The sequence below is a fragment of the Aegilops tauschii genome, chromosome 1 (genome assembly GCF_002575655.3).
Source record: "Aegilops tauschii subsp. strangulata cultivar AL8/78 chromosome 1, Aet v6.0, whole genome shotgun sequence".
NCBI lineage: Eukaryota > Viridiplantae > Streptophyta > Magnoliopsida > Poales > Poaceae > Aegilops > Aegilops tauschii.
This window is the reverse complement of record NC_053035.3, coordinates 117,702,572-117,727,558: the sequence shown is the minus strand read 5'-3', so window position 1 is coordinate 117,727,558 and position 24,987 is coordinate 117,702,572. Positions and strand designations below refer to the sequence as shown.

General features: G+C 46.3%; 1 protein-coding gene across 1 annotated transcript; it reads left to right on the top strand.

Annotated features, from left to right (window-relative positions):
* Positions 1-20,120: 20,120 nt before the first annotated feature.
* On the top strand, positions 20,121-22,298 carry LOC109781854 (uncharacterized). Its single transcript, XM_020340451.3, has 4 exons — positions 20,121-20,644; positions 20,743-21,192; positions 21,293-21,724; positions 21,837-22,298. The coding sequence occupies exons 1-4, from the start codon at positions 20,204-20,206 to the stop codon at positions 21,978-21,980; spliced, it is 1,467 nt and encodes a 488-aa protein (XP_020196040.1). The 5' UTR covers positions 20,121-20,203; the 3' UTR covers positions 21,981-22,298.
* The last annotated feature ends 2,689 nt before the right edge of the window (positions 22,299-24,987 follow it).

Genomic DNA, 24,987 nt, shown 5'->3' with positions numbered 1-24,987 from the left:
TGTTTATTCTGCAGCTCCCGTTTCGAGTTACTACTCTTAGCAACTGAACCAGTATCAAATGCTGAGGGGTTGCTATAAACACTAGTAAAGTACACATCAATAACATGTATATCCAATATACCTTTGTTCACTTTGCCATCCTTCTTATCCACCAAATACTTGGGGTAGTTCCGCTTCCAGTGACCAGTCCCTTTGCAGTAGAAGCACTTAGTCTCAGGCTTAGGACCAGACTTAGGCTTCTTCACTTGAGCAACTTGCTTGCCGTTCTTCTTGAAGTTCCCCTTCTTCCCTTTGCCCTTTTCTTGAAACTAGTGGTCTCGTCAACCATCAACACTTGATGTTTTTCTTGATTTCTACCTTCGTCGATTTCAGCATCACGAAGAGCTCGGGAATTACCTTCGTCATCCCTTGCATACTATAGTTCATCACGAAGTTCTACTAACTTGGTGATGGTGACTAGAGAATTCTGTCAATCACTATTTTATCTGGAAGATTAACTCCCACTTGATTCAAGCGATTGTAGTACCCAGACAATCTGAGCACATGCTCACTGCTTGAGCTATTCTCCTCCATCTTTTAGCTATAGAACTTGTTGGAGACTTCATATCTCTCAACTCGGGTATTTGCTTGAAATATTAACTTTAACTCCTGGAACATCTCATATGGTCCATGACGTTCAAAACGTCTTTGAAGTCCCGATTCTAAGACGTTAAGCATGGTGCACTAAACTATCAAGTAGTCATCATATTGAGCTAGCCAAACGTTCATAACGTCTCCATCTGCTCTTGCAATAGGTCTGTCACCTACCGGTGCATCAAGGACATAATTCTTCTGTGCAACAATGAGGATAATCCTCAGATCATGGATCCAATCCACATCATTGCTACTAACATCTTTCAACATAATTTTTCTCTAGGAACATATCAAAAATAAACACAGGGAAGCAACAACGCGAGCTATTGATCTACAACATAATTTGCAAAATACTATCAGGACTAAGTTCATGATAAATTTAAGTTCAATTAATCATATTACTTAAGAACTCCCACTTAGATAGACATCCCTCTAATCCTCTAAGTGATCACGTGATCCATATCAACTAAATCATGTCCGATCATCACGTGAGATGGAGTAGTTTCAATGGTGAACATCACTATGTTGATCATATCTACTATATGATTCACGCTTGACCTTTCGGTCTCCGTGTTCCGAGGCCATATCTGCATATGCTAGGCTCGTCAAGTTTAACCTGAGTATTCCGCGTGTGCAACTGTTTTGCACCTGTTGTATTTGAACGTAGAGCCTATCACACCCGATCATCACGTGGTGTCTCAGCACGAAGAACTTTCGCAACGGTGCATACTCAGGGAGAACACTTTTATCTTGAAATTTTAGTGAGAGATCATCTTATAATGCTACCGTCAATCAAAGCAAGATAAGATGCATAAAAGATAACATCACATGCAATCAATATAAGTGATATGATATGGCCATCATCATCTTGTGCTTGTGATCTCCATCTCCGAAGCACCGTCATGATCACCATCGTCACCGGCGCGACACCTTGATCTCCATCGTAGCATCGTTGTTGTCTCGCCAACTATTGCTTTTACGACTATCGCTACCGCTTAGTGATAAAGTAAAACAATTACATGGCGATTGCATTTCATACAATAAAGCGACAACCATATGGCTCCTGCCAGTTGCCGATAACTCGGTTACAAAACATGATCATCTCATACAATAAAATATAGCATCATGTCTTGACCATATCACATCACAACATGCCCTGCAAAAACAAGTTAGACGTCCTCTACTTTGTTGTTGCAAGTTTTACGTGGCTGCTACGGGCTTAGCAAGAACCGTTCTTACCTACGCATCAAAACCACAATGATAGTTTGTCAAGTTGGTGCTGTTTTAACCTTCGCAAGGACCGGGCGTAGCCACACTCGGTTCAACTAAAGTGAGAGAGACAGACACCCGCCAGTCACCTTTAAGCATCAAGTGCTCGCAATGGTGAAACCAGTCTCGCGAAAGCGTACGCGTAATGTCGGTCCGGGCCGCTTCATCTCACAATACCGCTGAACCAAAATATGACATGCTGGTAAGCAGTATGACTTATATCGCCCACAACTCACTTGTGTTCTACTCGTGCATATAACATCAACGCATAAAACCAGGCTCGGATGCCACTGTTGGGGAACGTAGTAATTTCAAAAAAATTCCTACGCACACGCAAGATCATGGTGATGCATAGCAACGAGAGGGGAGAGTGTTGTCCACGTACCCTCGTAGACCGAAAGCGGAAGCGTTAACACAACGCGGTTGATGTAGTCGTACGTCTTCACGATCCGACCGATCAAGTACCGAACGCACGGCACCTCCGAGTTCAGCACACGTTCAGCTCGATGACGTCCCTCGAACTCCGATCCAGCCGAGTGTTGAGGGAGAGTTTCGTCAGCACGACGGCGTGGTGACGATGATGATGTTCTACCGACGCAGGGCTTCGCCTAAGCACCGCTACGATATTATCGAGGTGTAATATAGTGGAGGGGGGCACCGCACACGGCTAAGAGATCAATAGATCAATTGTTGTGTCTATGGGGTGCCCCCTGCACCCGTATATAAAGGAGAAAGGGGGGAGACGGCCGGCCTAGGAGGAGGGCGCGCCAAGGGGGGAGTCCTACTCCCACCGGGAGTAGGACTCCTCCTTTCCTTGTTGGAGTAGGAAAAAGGGAAGGGAGAAGGAGAAAGAAGGAAGGGGGCGCCCCCCTCCCTAGTCCAATTCGGACTAGTCCATGGGGAGGGGTGCGGCCACCCTTTGGGGCCTTTCTCTCCTTTCCCGTATGGGCCATTAAGGCCCAATACGAATTCCCATAACTCTCCGGTACTCCGAAAAATACCTGAATCACTCGGAACCTTTCCGATGTCCGAATATAGTCGTCCAATATATTGATCTTTACGTCTCGACCATTTCGAGACTCCTCGTCAAGTCCCCGATCTCATCCGGGACTCCGAACTCCTTCAGTACATCAAAACTCATAAACTCATAATAAAACTGTCATCGTAACGTTAAGCGTGCGGACCCTACGGGTTCGAGAACTATGTTGACATGACCGAGACACGTCTCCAGTCAATAACCAATAGAGGGACCTGGATGCCCATATTGGCTCCCACATATTCTACGAAGATCTTTATCGGTCAGACCGCATAACAACAAACGTTGTTCCCTTTGTCATCGGTATGTTACTTGCCCGAGATTCGATCGTCGGTATCTTAATACCTAGTTCAATCTCATTACCGGCAAGTCTCTTTACTCGTTCCGTAATACATCATCCCGCAACTAACTCATTAGTTACAATGCTTGCAAGGCTTATAGTGATGTGCATTACTGAGTGGGCCCAGAGATACCTCTCCGACAATCGGAGTGACAAATCCTAATCTCGAAATACGCCAACCCAACAAGTACTTTTGGAAGCACCTGTAGAGCACCTTTATAATCACCCAGTTACGTTGTGACATTTGGTAGCACACAAAGTGTTCCTCCGGTAAACGGGAGTTGCATAATCTCATAGTCATAGGAACATGTATAAGTCATGAAGAAAGCAATAGCAACATACTAAACGATCGAGTGCTAAGCTAACGGAATGGGTCAAGTCAATCACATCATTATCCTAATGATGTGATCCCGTTAATCAAATGACAACTCATGTCTATGGCTAGGAAACATAACCATCTTTGATCAACGAGCTAGTCAAGTAGAGGCATACTAGTGACACTCTGTTTGTCTATGTATTCACACATGTATCATGTTTCCGGTTAATACAATTCTAGCACGAATGATAAACATTTATCATGATATAAGGAAATAAATAATAACTTTATTATTGCCTCTAGGGCATATTTCCTTCAATGGGGGGACCCCACATGAACGTGGGTAGTGGGGGCAAGGCCCCACACCCCTGGTCAAGGCGCACCAAGATCCCACCTTAGAAGGAATAAGATCATATCCCGAAGGGATAAGATCAAGATCCCTAAAAAAGGGGGATAACAATCGGTGGGGAAGGGAAATGATGGGATTTCTTTCCCCCACCTTTGCCAACGCCCCAATGGACTTGGAGGGCAAGAAACCAGCCCCCTCCACCCCTATATATAGTGGGGAGGCGCATGGGAGCAGCACCCAAGCCCCTGGCGCCTCCCTCTCCCTCCCGTGACACCTCTCCCTCTCGCTGAGCTTGGCGAAGCCCTGCCGAGATCCCCGCTGCTTCCACCACCACGCCGTCGTGCTGCTGGATCTCCATCAACCTCTTCCTCCCCTTGCTGGACCAAGAAGGAGGAGACGTCTTCCCCAACCGTAGGTGTGTTGAACGCGGAGGTGCCGTCCGTTCGGCGCTCGGTCATCGGTGATTTGGATCACGACGAGTACGACTCCATCAACCCCGTTCACTTGAACGCTTCCGCTCGCGATCTACAAGGGTATGTAGATGCACTCTTTTCCCTCTCGTTGCTAGAAGACTCCATAGATTGGTCTTGGTGATGCGTAGAAATTTTTTAATTTCCGCAACGATCTCCAACAATATGCCCTAGAGGCAATAATAAAGTTGTTATTTATATTTCCTTATATCATGATAAATGTTTATTATTCATGCTAGAATTGTATTAACCAGACACTTGATACATGTGTGGATACATAGACAAAACACAGTGTCCCTAGTATGCCTCTACTAGACTAGCTCGTTAATCAAAGATGGTTAAGTTTCCTAACCATAGACATGTGTTGTCATTTGATGAACGGGATCACATCATTAGGAGAATGATGTGATGGACAAGACCCATCTGTTAGCTTAGCATAATGATCGTTAAGTTTTATTGCTATTGCTTTCTTGATGACTTATACATATTCCTTTGACTATGAAACGTCACAACGTAACTGGGTGATTATAAAGATGCTCTACAGGTATCTCCGAAGGTTTTTGTTGGGTTGGCATAGATCGAGATTAGGATTTGTCACTTCGAGTTTCGGAGAGGTATCTCTGGGCCCTCTCGGTAATACATATCATGATAAGCCTTGCAAGCAATGTGACTAATGAGTTAGTTGTGGGATGATGTATTACGGAACGAGTAAAGAGACTTGCCAGTAACGAGATTGAACTAGGTATGAAGATACTGGCGATCGAATCTCGGGCAAGTAACATACCGATGACAAAGGCAATGACGTATGTTGTCATTACGGTTTGACCAATAAAGATCTTCGTAGAATATGTAGGAACCAATATGAGCATCCAGATTCTGCTATTGGTTATTGACCGGAGATGTGTCTCGGTCATGTCTACATAGTTCTCGAACGCGTAGGGTCCGCACGCTTAACGTTCTATGATGATTTGTATTATGAGTTATGTGTTTGGGTGACCGAAGATTGTTCGGAGTCCCGGATGAGATCACAGACATGACGAGGTGTCTCGAAATGGTTGATAGGTAAAAATTGATATATTGGATGATAGTATTCGGATACCGAAAGTGTTTCGGAATGTATCGTGTACGTATGAGAGTACGCGGGGGGGGGGGGGGTTACCGGAACCCCCCGGGGGAAGATACAGGCCATATGGGCCATAGGAGGGAGGCAAGGTAGCCCACAAGGGGTGGCGTGCGCCCCCCCTAGGGAGGAGCCTGAATTGGACTAGGGGAAGGGGCGGCGCCCCCCTTTCCTTCTCCTTCTCCCTCTCCTTCCCCCATTCCCCCTCCGATAATAGGAAGGGGGGAATTGGACTAGGAGCCCAAGTGGGACTCCTCCCACTTGGGGCGCGCCTAGGCCGGCCTCCTCCCCTCTCCCTCCTTTATATGCGGGGCGGGGGCGCCTCTAACACACATCAATTGTTCCTAGCCGTGTGCGGCGCCCCCCTCCACCGTCTACTCCTCCGGTCATATTGTCGTAGTGCGTAGGCGAAGCCCTGTGCGGATCACTTCACCATCACCATCACCACGCCGCCGTGCTGACAAAACTCTCCCTCGACACTTTGCTGGATCAAGAGTGCGAGGGACGTCATCGAGCTGAACGTGTGCAGAACTCGGAGGTGCCGTATGTTCGGTGCTTGATCGGTTGAATCGAGAAGACGTTTGACTACATCAACCGCGTTAAGCTAACGCTTCCGCTTTCGGTCTACGAGGGTACGTCGACACACTTGTGACGCCCGGATAATTAAACTACAGTAACCCTTTGCTAATGATGCCACGTCACTTCGATTACTATTACTAATCTCGCGTTAGTTCGAAACCGATTCAAATTCAAATTCAAAATCAAGCAAACAATAAAAGTTTTCAAATATTAAAACTAAAATGTTCGGAGTGAGAAAAATAATGCATAGGTAGTTGTGGTGGAGAAACCACACTTTTATAAAATGTTTAAATGCTCAAATGGGAATGAAACAACAGCATAACCAATTTAATAAATGCCTTTTATTAATTATAAAATGTTAAACTATTTTATTTTGGGATCAAACTTTTGTGGCATTGTCTAATTTTGGAATGTGAATTATGGGGACAAGTTTCCTATTTTACTAAACCTATTTGCTATTTAAGATAAGTACAAAACATAACAAATAAAAAGAAACATAAAAAAATGGAAAACTAAAAATGGGGAAACAACAGCCCCCCTATGGCCAACTAGACCTCGACCCAGCAGGCCGGCCCAGCTGGCCAGCCGGCCCACCCCGCGCCTGGCCTACATTGCCCCCACCCCCAGGAACCCTAACCTAACTCCCCTACTTCCCCTCGACCCCCACGCCCATCTCCCCTCCACCGATTGGATCGGGGTAGCACCCCGCTGGCCACCTCGCCCGAGCCGCCTCGCCGGACTTTCCCTCCTCGCCGGTCGTCCTCGACCTCCTCCTTGCCGACCACCCCTCCCCCGAGCCTCCTCTGTTCGATCCCGTCTGGATCGAGGGAAGGCAGCCCCGACGTCGCCGCCACCCGACGCCCGCCGGCGCCCAGACGCCCGTCTTTGCCAACCGTGCCTCCTCTTGCCGGCCTACTTCGCGCCGCCGTCTCCCTCCGGCTGCCCCGAGCCGCTCCTCGTCATCGATGTGAGCGCCGCCCTATTTCTCCTCTCTTCCCTGCCTCGCCCGCGTCGCCTAGCTAGCCGTAACCGAAGCCGAGAGCCGGTCGTGGCCATGTCACCGCGGCCAAGCTCGTAGTCGCCGTTGCCGTTGACCGCTGGATGAAACGCTGCTACTGTCGTGTTCGTGGAGGCCCGAGGATGTAGCCTGACCGTTTTCCTCGCACAATCTCCTCTTGTTTCACCGGATCCGTTGAGCTCTTGTTTCAGCTGCTGCTAGACCTTGTCGCCGGCGTCCATCCCGACACCTCCAGCACCAACCACTAGCCCAGCTCGATGTGCGCCAACACGCTCGTCCTACTGATGCCCATGGGTGACCAAATGGTCGCCAGAACGCAACTCCGGCGAGCCTCCGCCGTGTACTGTAGTTGCCGTCGACTAAACACCAATGCGCTGACGTGGCACCATTAACCCAACTACTAATGACGCCCTGTGCCCCTGACAAATAGGACCCACACCTAATTAATCATGGGCATAGTTACCAGACTAATTAAACTAATCCTGATAGCCACTGACGGTGGGCCATGTAACTGTAGCGATTAGGTTTAACTCTAATAAAATTTGTTAGCAATTTGACCCACTGACCACTAGGCCCCACCCTGACTAATTAAGTTAATTAGTTTAAATAAACTCTGTTAATATTGCCACTGTCTATGATATGTGGCCCCACCTTGACCAGTCAAAGGGCTGACTGTGTATCACCTAGACAATGACAGATGGCCCCCACCTGCATTGTTCACTGTTGACCTGGTCCACTTTGACTGTTGAGTCAGCAGTTGACTGGACCCACCAGTCAGTCTCTGACTGGGTGTAATACCGGGTGCACTTAACGAAATAGCTATTTAATAATTCGAATTTAATTAAATACACTAATGTCAGAAATTGATTAAAACTTTGAAAATTAATATAAAATAATATGTAACTCGGATGAAAAGACTTTGTACATGAAAGTTGCTTAGAACGACGAGACGAATCCGAATGCGCAGTCCGTTCGTCCACCACACATCCCTAGCATAGCAAACACGCAACTTTCCCCTCCGATTCATCTATCTGAAAACGCGAAACACCGGGAATACTTTCCCGGTTGTTTCCACCCTTCGCCGGTATCACCTCCTACCGCGTTAGGTCACCCCTAGCACCGCTTATTGCCATGTTATGTTTTGTGATGCCTTGTGTGCTCCATATTTACTGTTTCTTCCCCCCTCTTCTTCTCCGGTAGACCTCGAGACCGACGCCGCTGCTACCCAGTTCGACTACGTTGTTGACGACCCCCTCCTTGCCAGAGCAACCAGGCAAGCCCCCCCCCTTGATCACCAGATATCGCCTATTCCTTCTCTCTACTGCTTGCATTAGAGTAGTGTAGCATCTTATTGCTTTCGGTTAATCCTATTCTGCTGCATAGCCTGTCATTGTTGCTACAGTTGTTACCCTTACCTGCAATCCTAAATGCTTAGTATAGGATGTTAGTATTCCATCAGTGGCCCTACATTCTTGTCCGTCTGCCGTGCTATACTACTGGGCCGTGATCACTCGGGAGGTGATCACGGGCATATGCTATATACTTTATACTGTTACATTACTTATGATACTGTTCGGAGATGGGGGCTGAAGGGGCAGGTGGCTCCATCCCGGTAGAGGTGGGCCTGAGTTCCCGACGGCCCCCGACTGTTACTTTGTGGCGGAGCGACAGGGCAGGTTGAGACCACCTAGGAGAGAGGTGGGCCTGGCCCTGGTCGGCGTCCGCGGTTACTTCATAATAACACGCTTAACGAGATCTTGGTATTTGATCTGAGTTGGGTCGTTGACCTTATACACACTAACTGCCACGTGGGACAAGATATGGGCAACCGGCGTCGTGGTATCAGCCGAAACTCTTTTTGACGTCAGCGACTGAGCGGCGCGCGCCGCATTGGACCGTAAGCTCGCGCTTGTATTAAGGGGGCTAGGTCTGCTTCCGGCCGTGTACGCAACATGAAGGTGTGCAATGGGCGATGGGCCCAGACCCCTGCGCGCATAGGATTTAGACCGGCGTGTCGACCTCTCTGTTGAGCCTAGGTGGGGTTGCGACGTGTTGATCTCCTGAGGCCGGACATGACCCAGGGAAGTGTGCCTGGCCAGAGGGATCGAGCGTGTTGGGTAATGTGCTGCACCCCTACAGGGAAGTTGATCTATTCGAATAGCCGTGTCCACGGTAACAGGCGACCCAGAGTTGTACCTTGACCTTATGACAACTAGAACCGGATACTTAATAAAACACACCCTTCCAAGTGCCAGATATAACCCGGTGATCGCTCTCACACAGGGCGACGAGGGGAGGATCGCCGGGTAGGATTATGCTATGTGATGCTACTTGGTGAACTTACCATCTACTCTCTTCTACATGCTGCAAGATGGAGGCTGCGAGAAGCGTAGTCTTCAACAGGACTAGCTATCCCCCTCTTATTCTGGCATTCTACAGTTCAGTCCATCGATATTGCCCCTTTACACAGATACCCATGCATATGTAGTGTAGATCCTTGCTTGCGAGTACTTTGGATGAGTACTCACGTTTGCTTTTCTCCCTCTTTTCCCCCTTTCCATTCTACCTGGTTGTCGCAACCAGATGCTGGAACCCAGGAGCTTGACGCCACCGTTGATGACGACTCCTACTACACTGGAGGTGCCTACTGCTACGTGCAGACTGCTGACGATGACCAAGAGTTGTTTAGGAGGATCCCAGGCAGGAGGCTTGCGCCTCTTTCGATTTGTATCCCAGTTTGTGCAAGTTATCTTATGGCAACTTGTTTAACTTATGTCTGTACTCAGATATTGTTGCTTCCGCTGACTCGTCTATGATCGAGCACTTGTATTCGAGCCCTCGAGGCCCTGGCTTGTATTATGATGCTTGTATGACTTATTTTATTTTAGAGTTGTGTTGTGATATCTTCCCGTGAGTCCCTGATCTTGATCGTACACGATTGCGTGTATGATTAGTGTACGATTGAATTCAGGGCGTCACAAGTTGGTATCAGAGCCGACTGCCTGTAGGAATCCCCCTTCCACACTCCTTGGCCGAAGTAGAGTCTAGACCTAGCAAAACTTTTACTAACATGGCTGTGCGGCCCATGGGCCCACGTCGCCATTAGGTGGTATTAGGATCTTTTATTCCTCATCTATACTCTGGGACTTTAATCTCTCTTCTATTCGGGTTAAAATGAATTTACTAAAATCTAACTTTAGGTTCTCGAAAATACTTTCTCCCGGAGAGCCCCTTCAGTCCAGATGATAGCCGGCTGCACAAGAAGATTTCGAGGATACTCTTCGATACTCTCGAGACCTTGTGCCCGTTGCTTTTGCAATTCCCTACCACCGAAATATCCCTATGGATAAATACTTACACCTGTCGTTCTTACTTTTATTCCCAGTCGATCTTGTTAATACAAGATACCCCGAGAATACTTTGCCACCAGTTGTTATTACTGCCTTGCAGTTCCGTGTCGCCTGAATACACCTACAAATTAATCCTCACACTTACCGAGGATTTGTTTCTCCCCAGTTATTCATATGTTTCACAAAGGTCTTCGAAATACTATTGGATCTTCCGAAAAGTCTTAGCAGCTTATTTCTCTTGAAATTCTTGCTTGCTTGCATTATGGTTAATCCCATAAGTTAGTAATCTTATTGACATCCTTTGCCATTGTCATTTTGAGTCCATTGATTCAATATGTTGCGATTGCTTGCAATCCTCAACCGGATCATAAAATTCACCCTTTTGGCTCAGACAACATTTTAAACATGAACTGGTTCTCGACCAACCGAATTGCCGTCGGTTGTACCCCTAAGTCTACTCAACTTATCCATCCTTAATCAGAGCGTTTGCTTCTGATCCCTTGATTTGGAAATCGCAATTCCTATGCATTTGAGATTTGAATTAGTTAGTTATTCCCATAATCTGATGCCTTTGCATTCTTTCTTCCTCTGATTGAGTACCGATACTCACGTCAGCTCCGTTATGGACCGCCAAACCCATTGCTGGGTTGTTATCCGATGGTATCATTCACATTCAAATCTTGTGAGTTCTTTCCCTGATGCATAATGCTTTGACAACCATGCTCTACTTTCGAGCTTGTGTTAATTACTCCTAAAAATTTGTGGTATATGTTTCTAAGATGCCCCTATGGGTTGAACCTATGCCTTCCTTAATCTCTGTGAACCCGAAAGTTTTCACGGGTCATATTCCTTTGGTAATTCACCAGGTAGGTTTTGACATTGAAATCAATTTTATCTAGAGCAGTGAATGAAAGGTTATGCATTGAAGAAGTGGCAGTCGACCTTGAACTTTGTGTTCATGCCCATGGACACGATGTAGATCTTATCATGGAAGCTACTCTTAAATTAATTATTCCCTTGGTATAAGTTCATCATATATCTGGGATCTGGTCTTTTGCAATCTTGGTTCCGGCCATATTGATATTCTTTGATTCTTTTTCTCGGACAAGTTGAAGTACTTGTCTTCTGCAGATCATTACACCTATCCAACCTCTATTCTGCTCTACCTTTTAGTATACCCTCTGGTATCTCGAGAATATCACGGAACTACATAACTTCTTATGAGTTCTTCGTCAACTATTATTCTCGTCGATTCTAATTTTCCCTCGGGTTTTGAGTTATTAGTCACTCGAGAACACCGATAAGTGAATCGATTCCGCACTCCGATTCAATACTCTAAGTAATTTTCGTTGCTTATGAGTTTAATAATCCTTCAAGTCATTCCTAGCCTGATTGGCTATATCCTTATTGTGCTAAATTTTAACTGTGCTACCTGGTCCTTATTCCCGGAGCACAACTTTCGGTGATGAACTAAGCTTTCGTCAATTTCCTCGTCTTATCGTTTCACCTCGAACAACAAACTTGACCCCGAGTTTGTGTCGTATCTGTGGCTCCAATAATCTTTTGCTGCATCAGTCCTTTTGCTTGATGCAGTCGCTGATCAATTGCTTCTTTGTGGATCCTCTCGACAACAAATTGTCGTGATCATCATCAACATTTTGACTCCTTCCAGGATATCAATGGAATTCTTGATGATAAGTGCCATCCTCGTTCCTTGGTAATTTGAGTTACCATCGACAACATCCTTACCTTCCTTTCATCACAAACTTGATCATGTTATGGAGCTCCTTGCTAACCAGCTTATGTTATGTTCTACCTTGGAGTATTACAATCTTTTATGTCAAGGATATTGTGAGAATTGCTCCACCTCTTGAGATTTCTTGATATAGTAATACTTCTCGCCATCTCCATTCGTTTTCTGATCCCCGTGTTGTTTCTAACCTGAATACCGACAATTGAACTATGATGCGTGAATTCAAAACTTCTAGCAATCCTATTGCTTTGGAGTTAATGGTCGATAGTTCATTCTTAGACTATTGGTTATCGAATCACCATTCCAACATTGATCATGCTACCTAAGCCCATATTTTGGGTGCAGCTTTTCACCAATGTTTAATTGTGTATGTTTTCCTCCAACATACATCATTAAGTCATTTGATCTGACAAATGATGTCTCTGTGTTCACGCAATTGTGTAAATCCATCCTTTTGGAAATCTCAATGAATTGTCACTAAGTTCATCAGCCACCTTCTCATCCTCTCCTTGATTTAATGGTGAACCCTTGTTCGGAACTCGCTTCCATAGTTCATTTCCCGAGAATCATATAATGTCGTCTCGTCAATGGTGTCGCACCTTTTCGTCCCAAACATCATGAGTCTGAGGTATCCTAACACCAATCAGATATGAATCCCGGTCAGATATGGTGGTTGGGACGCATTTTCCAAGAGTTATAACGTTGGTCTTTATATGACCCGGTAAGGTGATGTCATGCCTAGCACACCTGGCTGGAGGGCTTATTGTTATAGTTCTTCCTTTTAGCAAGATTATCCATTCTTCCATGAGGAAACTGTAAGACTTATTCTACAAGTTGTTCCTGATGGATCCTTCCTGCATCCAAAGTCTGGCATTTGCTTGAAGACCATGTCAATGCTATCTCGAAGCATGTCTGTGGTAATCCGATTTCCAATAAGAGCATTTGAAGCACAATGCTAAATTTTCCTTATCATTTATCCTAACACCGTTGTATGGGTAATATCATGAGATTCCTCCCCCTTACCTAAAGGGTTTTTCTACATTATATCCTGTCATGGATGTCATGCTCTGCTTATCCTTGGGAAGGATATACCCCTGAAAAATGTGTTTAAACACAATTTCCATCCCATTGTTTTGTTTAAACTGATAATCACACTTTCCTTTCCGTTGTCTTGTTTAACCTTACTGGTGATCTATATGATCTAAGCAGTAATATTCTCCTGCTTATGTAAACACCTTGGTGTACAATTCTATCAGAAAGACCCTGATACTTTTGTTGATGACATTCCGGTAACCACCGATGGACGAGAACTTTGCCTACTGGTCCGCCTCGTTCAACGAGCAGGAAAATGGTTCTCTTCGTCCCTCGCCCTTGGTACCGATGTTGTTGCCGACATAACCGACAGACCATCCTCTGACATGCCTTGCTTACATGATCGAGAAAGAATGCAAGATGTCACCGCCCTTCCTACTTTTAACCCACATGGTGGGCCCATAACCCACAGTTCCACAGGATCGAAACCTGACTCTCCTGTACACCTTGTTGACAAAGATATTCCTTGAGCTTGGCTTCGTATGCAATTCAGGAGCCACATTCCTAGTGATCTATTCTGGTATCAGACGCAATACTTATTCGCGTCGCCCTGAAACCCTTTCACCTTCTGACTAGGCATTGAACGATTGCCTGGCTGCTTGAAACTTCTTATTGTACCTTCGAACTTTACTCTCAATGTGTTTTAATTGTTCAACTCGAGAGGTACTCATATGCTCATTCATGGGTTAATCCCAGATTATTACCCTTATAGCATTTTGTCGTTGCCGATCTGCCCCGTTACCTATTCGTAAGTACGATGGAACCCCCGAAGAAAGGATGACGACTTCATCACGATGACCTCAAGCAGAGAAATGAAGACATCAACTTAATGGATCGACCTCTTCGAGAAGAGCAACCAAGACCGAGAAGATCCGTTAGATTTTCCGTAACCCAATCCCTCCCCCCTTACTCCCCTCGTAAATCTCGGCACGAGATTTCTTGTAGTCGAGGAGAATTGTGACGCCCGGATAATTAAACTACAGTAACCCTTTGCTAATGATGCCACGTCACTTCGATTACTATTACTAATCTCGGGTTAGTACGAAACCGATTCAAATTCAAATTCAAAATCAAGCAAACAATAAAAGTTTTCAAATATTAAAACTAAAATATTCAAAGTGAGAAAAATAATGCATAGGTAGGTATGGTGGAGAAACCACACTTTTATAAAATGTTTAAATGCTCAAATGGGAATGAAACAGCAGCATAACCAATTTAATAAATGCCTTTTATTAATTATAAAATGTTAAACTATTTTATTTTGGGATCAAACTTTTTGTGGCATTGTCTAATTTTGGAATGTGAATTGTGGGGACAAGTTTCCTATTTTACTAAACCTATTTGCTATTTAAGATAAGTACAAAACATAACAAATAAAAAGAAACAGAAAAAAATGGAAAACTTAAAAAGGGGAAACAACAGCCCCCCTATGGCCAACTGGACCTCGACCCAGCAGGCCGGCCCAGCTGGCCAGCCGGCCCACCCCGCGCCTGGCCTACATTGCCCCCACCCCCAGGAACCCTAACCTAACTCCCCCACTTCCCCTCGACCCCCACGCCCATGTCCCCTCCATCGATGGGATCGAGGTAGCGCCCCACTGGCCACCTCGCCCGAGCCGCCTCGCCGGACTTTCCCTCCTCGCCGACCACCCCTCCCCCGCGCCTCCTCTGTTCGATCCCGTCTGGATCGGGGGAAAGCAGCCCCGACGTCGCCGCCACCCGACGCCCGCCGGCGCCCAGACGCCCGCCGTCGCCAACCGCGCCTCCTCTTGCCGGCCTACTTCGTGTCGCCGTCTCCCTCCGGCTGCCCCGAGCCGCTCCTCATCATCGATGTGAGTGCCGCCCTATTTCTCCTCTCTTCCCTGCCTCGGCCGCGTCGCCTAGCTAGCCGTAACCGAAGCCGAGAGCCGGTCGTGGCCATGTCGCCGCGGCCAAGCTCGTTGTCGCCGTTGCCGTTGACCGCTGGATGAAACGCTGCTACCGTCGTTGTCGTGGAGGCCCCAGGATGTAGCCTGACCGTTTTCCTCGCACAATCTCCTCTTGTTTCACCGGATCCGTCGAGCTCTTGTTTCGGCTGCCGCTAGACCTCGTCGCCGGCGTCCATCCCGACACCTCCAGCACCAACCACTAGCCCAGCTCGATGCGCGCCAACACGCTCGTCCTACTGATGCCCATGGGTGACCAAATGGTCGCCGGAACGCAACTCCGGCGAGCCTCCGCCATGTACTGTGGCTGCCGGCGACTAAACACCAATGCGCTGACATGGCACCATTAACCCAGCTACTAATGACGCCCTGTGCCCCTGACAAACGGGACCCACACCTAATTAATCATGGGCATAGTTAACAGACTAATTAAACTAATCCTAATAGCCACTGACGGTGGGCCATGCAACTGTAGCGATTAGCTTTAACTCTAATAAAATCTATTAGCAATTTGACCCACTGACCACTAGGCCCCACCTTGACTAATTAAGTTAATTAGTTTAAATAAACTCTGTTAATATTGCTACTGTCTATGACATGTGGCCCCACCTTGACTAGTCAAAGGGCTGACTGTGTATCACCTAGACAATCACAGATGGCCCCCACCTACACTGTTCACTGTTGACCTGGTCCACTTTGACTGCTGAGTCAGCAGTTGAGTGGACCCACCAGTCAGTCTCTGACTGGGTGTAATACCGGCTGCACTTAACGAAATAGCTATTTAATAATTCGAATTTAATTAAATACACTAATGTCAGAAATTGATTAAAACTTTGAAAATTAATATAAAATAATCTGTAACTCGGATGAAAAAACTTTGTACATGAAAGTTGCTCAGAACGACGAGACGAATCCGAATACGGAGTCTGTTCGTCCACCACACATCCCTAGCATAGCAAACACACAACTTTCCCCCTCCGATTCATCTATCCGAAAACGCGAAACACTGGGAATACTTTCCCGGTTGTTTTCACCCTTCGCCGGTATCTCCTCCTACCGCGTTAGGTCACCCCTAGCACCGCTTATTGCCATGTTATGTTCTGTGATGCCTTGTGTGCTCCGTATTTACTGTTTTCCCCCTCTTCTTCTCCGGTAGACCTCGAGACTGGCGCCGCTGCTACCCAGTTCGACTATGTTGTTGACGACCCACTCCTTGCCAGAGCAACCAGGCAAGACCCCCCTTGATCACCAGATATCGCCTATTCCTTCTCTCTACTGCTTGCATTAGAGTAGTGTAGCATGTTACTGCTTTCAGTTAATCCTATTCTGCTGCATAGCCTGTCATTGTTGTTACAGTTGTTACCCTTACCTGCAATCCTAAATGCTTAGTATAGGATGCTAGTATTCCATCAGTGGCCCTACATTCTTGTCCGTCTGCCGTTCTATACTACTGGGTCGTGATCACTCGGGAGGTGATCACGGGCATATGCTATATACTTTATACTGTTACATTACTTATGATACTGTTCGGAGATGGGGGCTAAAGGGGCAGGTGGCTCCATCCCGGTAGAGGTGGGCCTGGGTTCCCGACGGCCCCTGACTGTTACTTTGTGGCGGAGCGACAGGGCAGGTTGAGACCACCTAGGAGAGAGGTGGGCCTGGCCCTGGTCGGCGTCCGCGGTTACTTCATAATAACACGCTTAACGAGATCTTGGTATTTGATCTGAGTTGGTCGTTGACCTTATACGCACTAACCGCCACGTGGGACAAGATATGGGCAACCGGCGTCGTGGTATCAGCCGAAACTCTTTTTGACGTCAGGGACTGAGCGGCGCGCGCCGCATTGGACCGTAAGCTCGCGCTTGTATTAAGGGGGCTAGGTCTGCTTCCGGCCACGTACACAACATGCAGGTGTGCAATGGGCGATGGGCCCAGACCCCTGCGCGCATAGGATTTAGACCGGCGTGCTGACCTCTCTGTTGAGCCTAGGTGGGGCTGCGATGTGTTGATCTCCCGAGGCCGGACATGACCCAGGAAAGTGTGCCCGGCCAGAGGGATCGAGCGTGTCGGGTAATGTGGTGCACCCCTGCAGGGAAGTTGATCTATTCGAATAGCCGTGTCCACGGTAACAGGCGACCCGGAGTTGTACCTTGACCTTATGACAACTAGAACCGGATACTTAATAAAACACACCCTTCCAAGTGCCAGATATAACCCGGTGATCGCTCTCACACAGGGCGACGAGGGGAGGATCGCCGGGTAGGATTATGCTATGCGATGCTACTTGGTGAACTTACCATCTACTCTCTTCTACATGCTGCAAGATGGAGGCTGCCAGAAGCGTAGTCTTCAACAGGACTAGCTATCCCCCTCTTATTCTGGCATTCTACAATTCAGTCCATCGATATTGCCCCTTTACACAGATACCCATGCATATGTAGTGTAGATCCTTGCTTGCGAGTACTTTGGATGAGTACTCACGGTTGCTTTTCTCCCTCTTTTCCCCCTTTCCATTCTACCTGGTTGTCGCAACCAGATGCTGGAACCCAGGAGCTTGACGCCACCGTTGACGACGACTCCTACTACACTGGAGGTGCCTACTGCTACGTGCAGGCTGCTGACGACGACCAAGAGTAGTTTAGGAGGATCCCAGGCAGGAGGCTTGAGCCTCTTTCGATCTGTATCCCAATTTGTGCTAGCCATCTTATGGCAACTTGTTTAACTTATGTCTGTACTCAGATATTGTTGCTTCCGCTGACTCGTCTATGATCGAGCACTTATATTCGAGCCCTCGAGGCCCCTGGCTTGTATTATGATGCTTGTATGACTTATTTTATTTTAGAGTTGTGTTGTGATATCTTTCCGTAAGTCTCTGATCTTGATCGTACACGATTGCGTGTATGATTAGTGTACGATTGAATCCGGGGTGTCACACACTCTCCCCCTCTCGTTGCTACGCATTTCCTAGATAGATCTTGCGTGAGCGTAGGAATTTTTTAAAATTGCATGCTGCGTTCTCCAACACCAACTACTGAAGAGGAAGATCTTTGGTGCTATTTTATCGTTCTAATGTCTTGGTTTCTTCTCTGCTTGCATCATTAGTTTGTTATGGTTATATGTAGTAAGTAGTGATATTTCCTTCGATGTTTATATTTTATGACACATTGACTGATCCATACTATAAAAGCATTTACAAGACAGGGAGAACATCCTATGAGCCAAACAGAAAAGGGGAGTATGATGCTAATTTTCTTGGAGCACAATGATAAGGTGTATAGGAACAAGCATGCAATAGTGATTGTGGCCTCTATTTCTATACTACTTAAAAAAGATGTAAGGTTCCGTCTTGCTTATTGTTTTGCGAGTCATGCCTCGTTCAAGTTGGATGCTTGTCTGATTTCATTGTTATGGCAATATTTTAATATTGTATCCCCATTACAATGCAAAGGCAATGTCTCGTTTTGTCCATCCTCCTTGCCTCGTTCAACTCAGAAAATCAGCTGGTTTCATTGTTATGGCAGTATTTCCCTGTTGCAACGCACAGGTAATTTCCTATAACTTATAAAAGGAGTGAAGTGCATCCTAGGTCATTAAACTATTTCACAGGTGTCACATAGGTCCTCAAACTATGAAAAATGTAATCTAGGTTCTTAAAGTGCAATATGTGTGTCATCCAGAATCTCAAACTATCTTAGAGGTGTCACGTAGGTCCTCGAACTATTCCAAAGGTGTCACATATGTACACACTTATTGCTAAAGATGGAAACGACATAACTCATAGTATTACTAAATTTTGTATGAGTATGACTTTTGATGGGGTGTTGGTTGAAGCTGTCATATGGGTCGACAATAATATATGAATAATCGATGTTATATGTTGAGTTGTTTTCAAAAGAATAAAGTGTAGAAAAACAATGTGCAACTTTTTTTAGACAATCATCACGCGAAGCTTTTTTGTTAAATCATCACAATGTTTACATAGACGGAATTAAAATCATCGGGCTAACCTAATCAAACATGGCGGCCAGCCCCTAAAGAAAGAGCATGCTTCGCTAGATTGTGAGCCTCAACATTCGAGCTCATATACTTATAACTAAAATTGCAACTAGTAAAAATGCTAGAATGATCAACAATTTCTCAAATAATTGACAACCATGCAATGCGATGCCACCTGGATCTGCTGCTCATAAAGATCATCCATTAGTGCTAGAGCTATGTAGATGATTGCTTTTTTTAGGGATATGTAGATAATTGCAGAGGATCCCAGATATGCCCCAAGAAAAAAAAACAGTGTGTACAACTTTTTTTTGAGACAAACAGTGTGTACGCTGCAGTGCCCAGCAGCCCAACAACTTCCAATAAAGCCCTACTCCCTCCGTCCTTTAAAAAGTGTACTTCCAACTTTGTTGGAAAGTCAAACATTTTTATATTTGACCGTATTTATATAATAATACATCAACAATTATGCTGTCAAATTAGTAGTATTAGATTCATGATAAAATATATTTTCATCATATACCTATTTGATTTGACAAATATTGATATATTTTTGCAAAAGCTCGGTTAAACTTTAAGATAGTTTGCCCTTCAACAAAGTTGGAAGGACACATCTCGGGAATCCAGCGTCGTATGTTGGGCCCGAACACCCAAAAAAATGAGACCAACCCAAGGGCTAACTCTTGTTGGCTTTTCTTTATAGGAGAAAACTCCGTGAGCACCGCGCGTCCGTGCCGGGACTCGAATTCGGGTGGGCTGGCAGCAACCTCAGCTGCCCAGCCAATGGGTCGACGCCCCGTCCTCTTGGGCCCGACCACTCGGGCCTTATATAAAGCCCTACACATCTTCCGCTGGGAAACAAGCCTACACACCCATCCGATCCTCTCTCTCTCTCTTCCCTTCAGAGGAAAAACCAAAAAAGTTGGGCCGTGCAAGGAAGGATCGGAGCCGCCGCGGGATGGGGCTGCCGCTGCCGCGTCGCTGCTGCAACTGCGGAGATCCGGTGACCATGCCCTACCTCGGCGGCCACGGAAGGGCGGCGGCGGCGGAGGGCGGAGAGCAGCGCCCTTCCTGGGTCTCTCATCTCGCCGCCGCGGACTTCTCCAAGCCGTGCTCCAGGGACCGCGTCTGCGACACGTGCGGCGGCGCCGCCTTCTGCGGCCACTGCTGCGAGGAGCACCACCGCGGCCACGTCACCTCCCCCGCCCCCACCGAGGACGACGCCACCGACCACCGGAGGGATTCCTTCTGCATCGGCTGCCGCGTCGCGTTCTGCTCCGAGCTGTGCGCGCACCACGGCGTGGGCCACGAGGTCATCCCCGTCGACGAGTACGAAGGATGGCACTGCGCGCGATGCACCGGGTCGGAGCAGTGGTTCCCCATCTTCGCTGGCGTCCAGGTCTCCACGAGATCCATGGATTCGGGGTTTTTTACTCTCGAATTGATTGATCGTGCCAGTTGATTCGGGGTTCCCCGACTGGTTTGGCTATCCTGCAGACATTCCAGGACAACGAGGGCAATCTGCTGGTGCCGCTGCACCGGAAGCCGGCTGCAGTTGCAAAGCCGGTCGAGGACGGACCGTGCCCTCCTCCGTGGATGTTCGAGCTCGTCACCACCGACTTCGCCAAGACGTGCGCCCGGGACCGGGTGTGCAACACCTGCGGCGGCGCCCCCTTCTGTGGGCATTGCTGCGGGGAGCACCATCCAGGCCACGACACCACCACCTCCATCCCGGAGGAGAAGGACGGCTCGGAGGCGGCCGTGGTGCACCGGAGAGACTCGTTCTGCACGGGCTGCCGCGTGGCCTTCTGCTCCGACCTGTGCGCGCACCACGCAAGCGGCGAGGGTCACGAGGTCATCCCCATCGACGAGTTCGTCGAGTGGCACTGCGTGCGATGCACCGGCTCCGAGTGGTGGTTCCCCGCATTGCACTGCTTGCTCAGGCTGGTCGGTGACCTGATCGATCAACCATGCCGTGTTTTACTGTTAGATCGATCTGGGAGTGGTTGGTAGTTTCTTTGTCTGTTGATTCTTAATTTGGCTGCAGGCTTTCGTGGACGAGCATGGCAACCTGTTCGTACCTTTCCAGTGGATCAAGAATGGTGAGGACGCCGAGGAGTTGCCTTGGTGGATGACTCACCTCGGGACCGCAGACTTCTCCAAGACGTGCACCAGGGACCGCGTCTGTAACACCTGCGGCGGCGCCGCCTTCTGCGAGCACTGCTGCGGGGAGCACCACCGAGGCCACGACACCATCGCCGCCGCCACGAACGAGATGGAGAGTTCGGTAGCACCCGCGGGGTACCGGAGGGACTCGTTTTGCATCGGTTGCGGCCTCGCCTTCTGCTCCGAGCTGTGCGGGCACCACGCGGGTGGCGAGGGCCACGAGATCATCCCCGTCGACGTCTACGGCGACCGGCACTTCCTGCGATGCACCGGGTCAGAGCCGTGGTTCGCCTCCGCCTTCGGGGACATCGAGGTCTGTAACGCGATCGATCGGCACCCTCCTGTGACTCTTAATCTGACAGTAGTTGTAGTTACGTTCTTTGCTGATTGGGAATTTGGGATATTGGGTTGCATTGGTGGTGCAGACTTACGAGGACAAGGACGGCAACCTGATGGTGCCCGGGGAACGAAAGCGGTCCATGATCCCGGAGCCGGGCCTGAGGTACGCCACTCGCCACTGCGGCGGAACCACCGTGCCGCCGGCCGCGGCGAACCCGGTCGACTTCTAGGAGATCGACCGATGGGGGTGAGGGTGAGGCTCGTTAGCTAGTGAAGGAGTGGTGATTGCCTGGCCATTACATCTATGATCTCGAATATTGCGTGGCGTACTGGCGTTGGATTTGAACCACCATGATCGAGGAACTTCGGAACTGTTTGAAAGTGTCGTCAGTTGGATACATTTCGTGTCTACTTTGAAATGCCTAGATATTGAGATCGTCGAGCCATTTTTACATGTGGTTGTGGTTATGCATGTGAAAGAATGTCGAACCATCTACGGCCTGTTGAACTATATGCTGATCAGAGCTATGGAATTCCTTGTTGAACTATATGTTGCTCGCATCTTTTTTCTTCTATTCGAGCTTTTGATCTGAAGTTTTCGTTAATTGGTTGGTGCATCCGTGCATGTTATGGTATTGGGTTGTTGAGGTGCTTCAGTAGGAGGTCTGGGGCTTGCAATGCTGATTTTGGTTCATGCATTGTTATTACTTGCTTTTGTTAGCTTCCCTGAATGTTAGATATTGTGTGTTACAAATTCTGGGTGATTCAGTAGTGCTTACTTGCTCTGTTCACAAACATAAGATTTTTGCGTATTTCAATATAGACTACATGCGGACAGAAATAAGTGAACAAACACACTAAACCGTGTATATATACCTCCAATTCAGAAAAGAGTTAAACTATCTTATACTCTTTGAACAGAGGGAGTCATACTTTTTGAACCAGCGTAAACTGAGTTTATTTCTTGGTACAAATTTAATGGGTGCAAGTTCCTTGATTATGCAGTGGAAGTGAATTTTGTTTGCTTTGCCAACCTGGGTGGCTGGGCCCATTGTTTAACAGCATAATTGGTTCGTTGCCAAAAAACAACCTAGTCTAGCAAGCCAAATAAATTCAACAACTTTAGTGGGTCAAAAGGGTATCGTTGGAGTTAAGTGACTAAACTAAACCATCTCAACAAGTTTAGTGATTATTGGCGCCTTTTCGTAAGTTGCAAATCTAACATTGATGTTAATTTTTTTAGAGTATTATAATAAAGTTCAGATATAGAAAAAGTTCATATATTGTGGAAAAAATGAAAAAAAAACCGAGTATCTGAATAAAATATCAATCTCATATTTAAAATTTATTTCCTACATACAAAAATATATTCAAGTATTTAGAGGAAAAGGTCATATATTTTGAAAAAAAACGAGGAAAAACGTGCAACCTTAAAAAGAGAAGCAAAGATAAGAATAAAGAAATTAAAATGAATAAAAGAAAAAGGAAAAAGGAGAATGTAGAAATAAAAATTGAAAAAAAAGAAGGGAATTGGGTTGGGCCCAGGATTGAGCAGTAGCCCAGTAGCAAGGTCGCTGCGGCGTACCTTGCAGACCGGAGTTCGACTCTTGTCAGGAACGAATTTTCGTGATCTCATCTGGGTGGGTTTCTTCTATAAAATATGTCATGGGTGCTAGTGCCCATGGATATCTTTTTTTTTGACAATCTCACGCATTGAGCTGAAATCACTAGGTACGTTTAAATGCGTGTGGTGGAGTCGTTGCGCCACATGTTGCCACCATAGAGTTTTGGTGGGATTATTCTCCACTGGATTGAGATGGAAGGTTATTTGTACACCCCCCCCCCCCCCCCCCCCCCCCCCCGCGTGTTTCTTTTTACTCTGTATATAAAATTTGTTTGAAGTCAAATTGCATACAATATGAAAGTTATGTAGTATGAAAACTAAATTCATGATGCATATGATGATGTTGATTTGTACGGTGAATGACATCTTTTCTATAATATTGGTCAAACTTTACGAAGCTTGACTTAAACAATTTTTGTATGCAGACTAAAATGAAATAGATGATGTGTGTGCTTTTCTTTTACAAGATTCGAACATCAAATCAAAATATCTATTGAACTGAATGTTCAACCGTTTTATCATTGCATCCTTTGGGTCTATATCTTTAAAACTAGACCACGTGTTAATAGGCTTCAACACGAAATATCAAAATATAAGGTGTATAATTTTTTTAAATCAAACTTTTCTATGTTTGACCAAGACTATAAATAAAAATAATAATAACCACAATATCAAATTAGTATTATTAGATTCATTATAAAATATTTATTTTTCATTTTTTATTGATGTTCATATTTTTCCTATAAACTTGGTCAAACATAAAAAGAAGTGTTAGACTTTTTACAATAACTAGTAAATGCGTATGTGCAATGCACATCAATATCAGGGTAAAATTAATTACACAATGGCATTAGATAGGATATCAATTACTCCCTTCATTTCTTTTTAGTCTGCATATAACTTTTGTCTGAAGTCAAAGTATTTCTATTTTGACCAAACTTATAGAAAAAAATATCAACATTTACAAGGCCAAAGGAAAATCTTCATTATGGAACATAGTTTCGTATTATGTATACGGAACTACTGTGCGTATGATTTTACTCTATCCGACTCTATACGATGCCTAATCTAGTGGTGTGCTGCCGTTTGGGTCAGGAGTTGAACGGCTTGATCTGCTATGTCGTATGAAATCGGACAAGCAAGAGTCGTACGCATAGCAAGATTCTTATGTATACTTGGTATTTTAGATGTTGATATTTTTAATACAAATTTGGTCAAGGTTTGTAAAGTTTGACTTGATACAAATCTTATATGCGGTGTAAAAACGAACGGAGGGAGTACGCGTTAATTGCGTGGATAGTGAAGATATTGTTATTCGGTATGAGATTATTTGCACGCTAAACATGTTAAGCGCTCACCATTGGAGCAATATAGATCGTTGGATTGACATAGTTTGATGACTAAAATTTGTTGGATCCGCCACTTTGGGTCTTTTTATATTGGTATATACATAATAAACCTTATATTTGGAAGGGAGAGGGGGAGTAAAACTAAAGAAACCCTGAAAAAACAAGATACATGTAATACCCACCCTACGTCATGCCAGGAAGCGACGCCCGTTGATCACTCTCGAACCTCTATAAGCAACCAATCACCCCTACCCCTTAATAAAT

Excerpts from the sequence above, each read along its gene's own strand:
- LOC109781854 (XM_020340451.3), top strand. The coding sequence starts at position 20,204 with ATGGGGCTGCCGCTGCCGCGTCGCTGCTGCAACTGCGGAGATCCGGTG. Across the intron at positions 20,645-20,742 it reads CCATCTTCGCTGGCGTCCAG|ACATTCCAGGACAACGAGGG; the intron begins GTCTCCACGAGA and ends GCTATCCTGCAG. Across the intron at positions 21,193-21,292 it reads TGCACTGCTTGCTCAGGCTG|GCTTTCGTGGACGAGCATGG; the intron begins GTCGGTGACCTG and ends ATTTGGCTGCAG.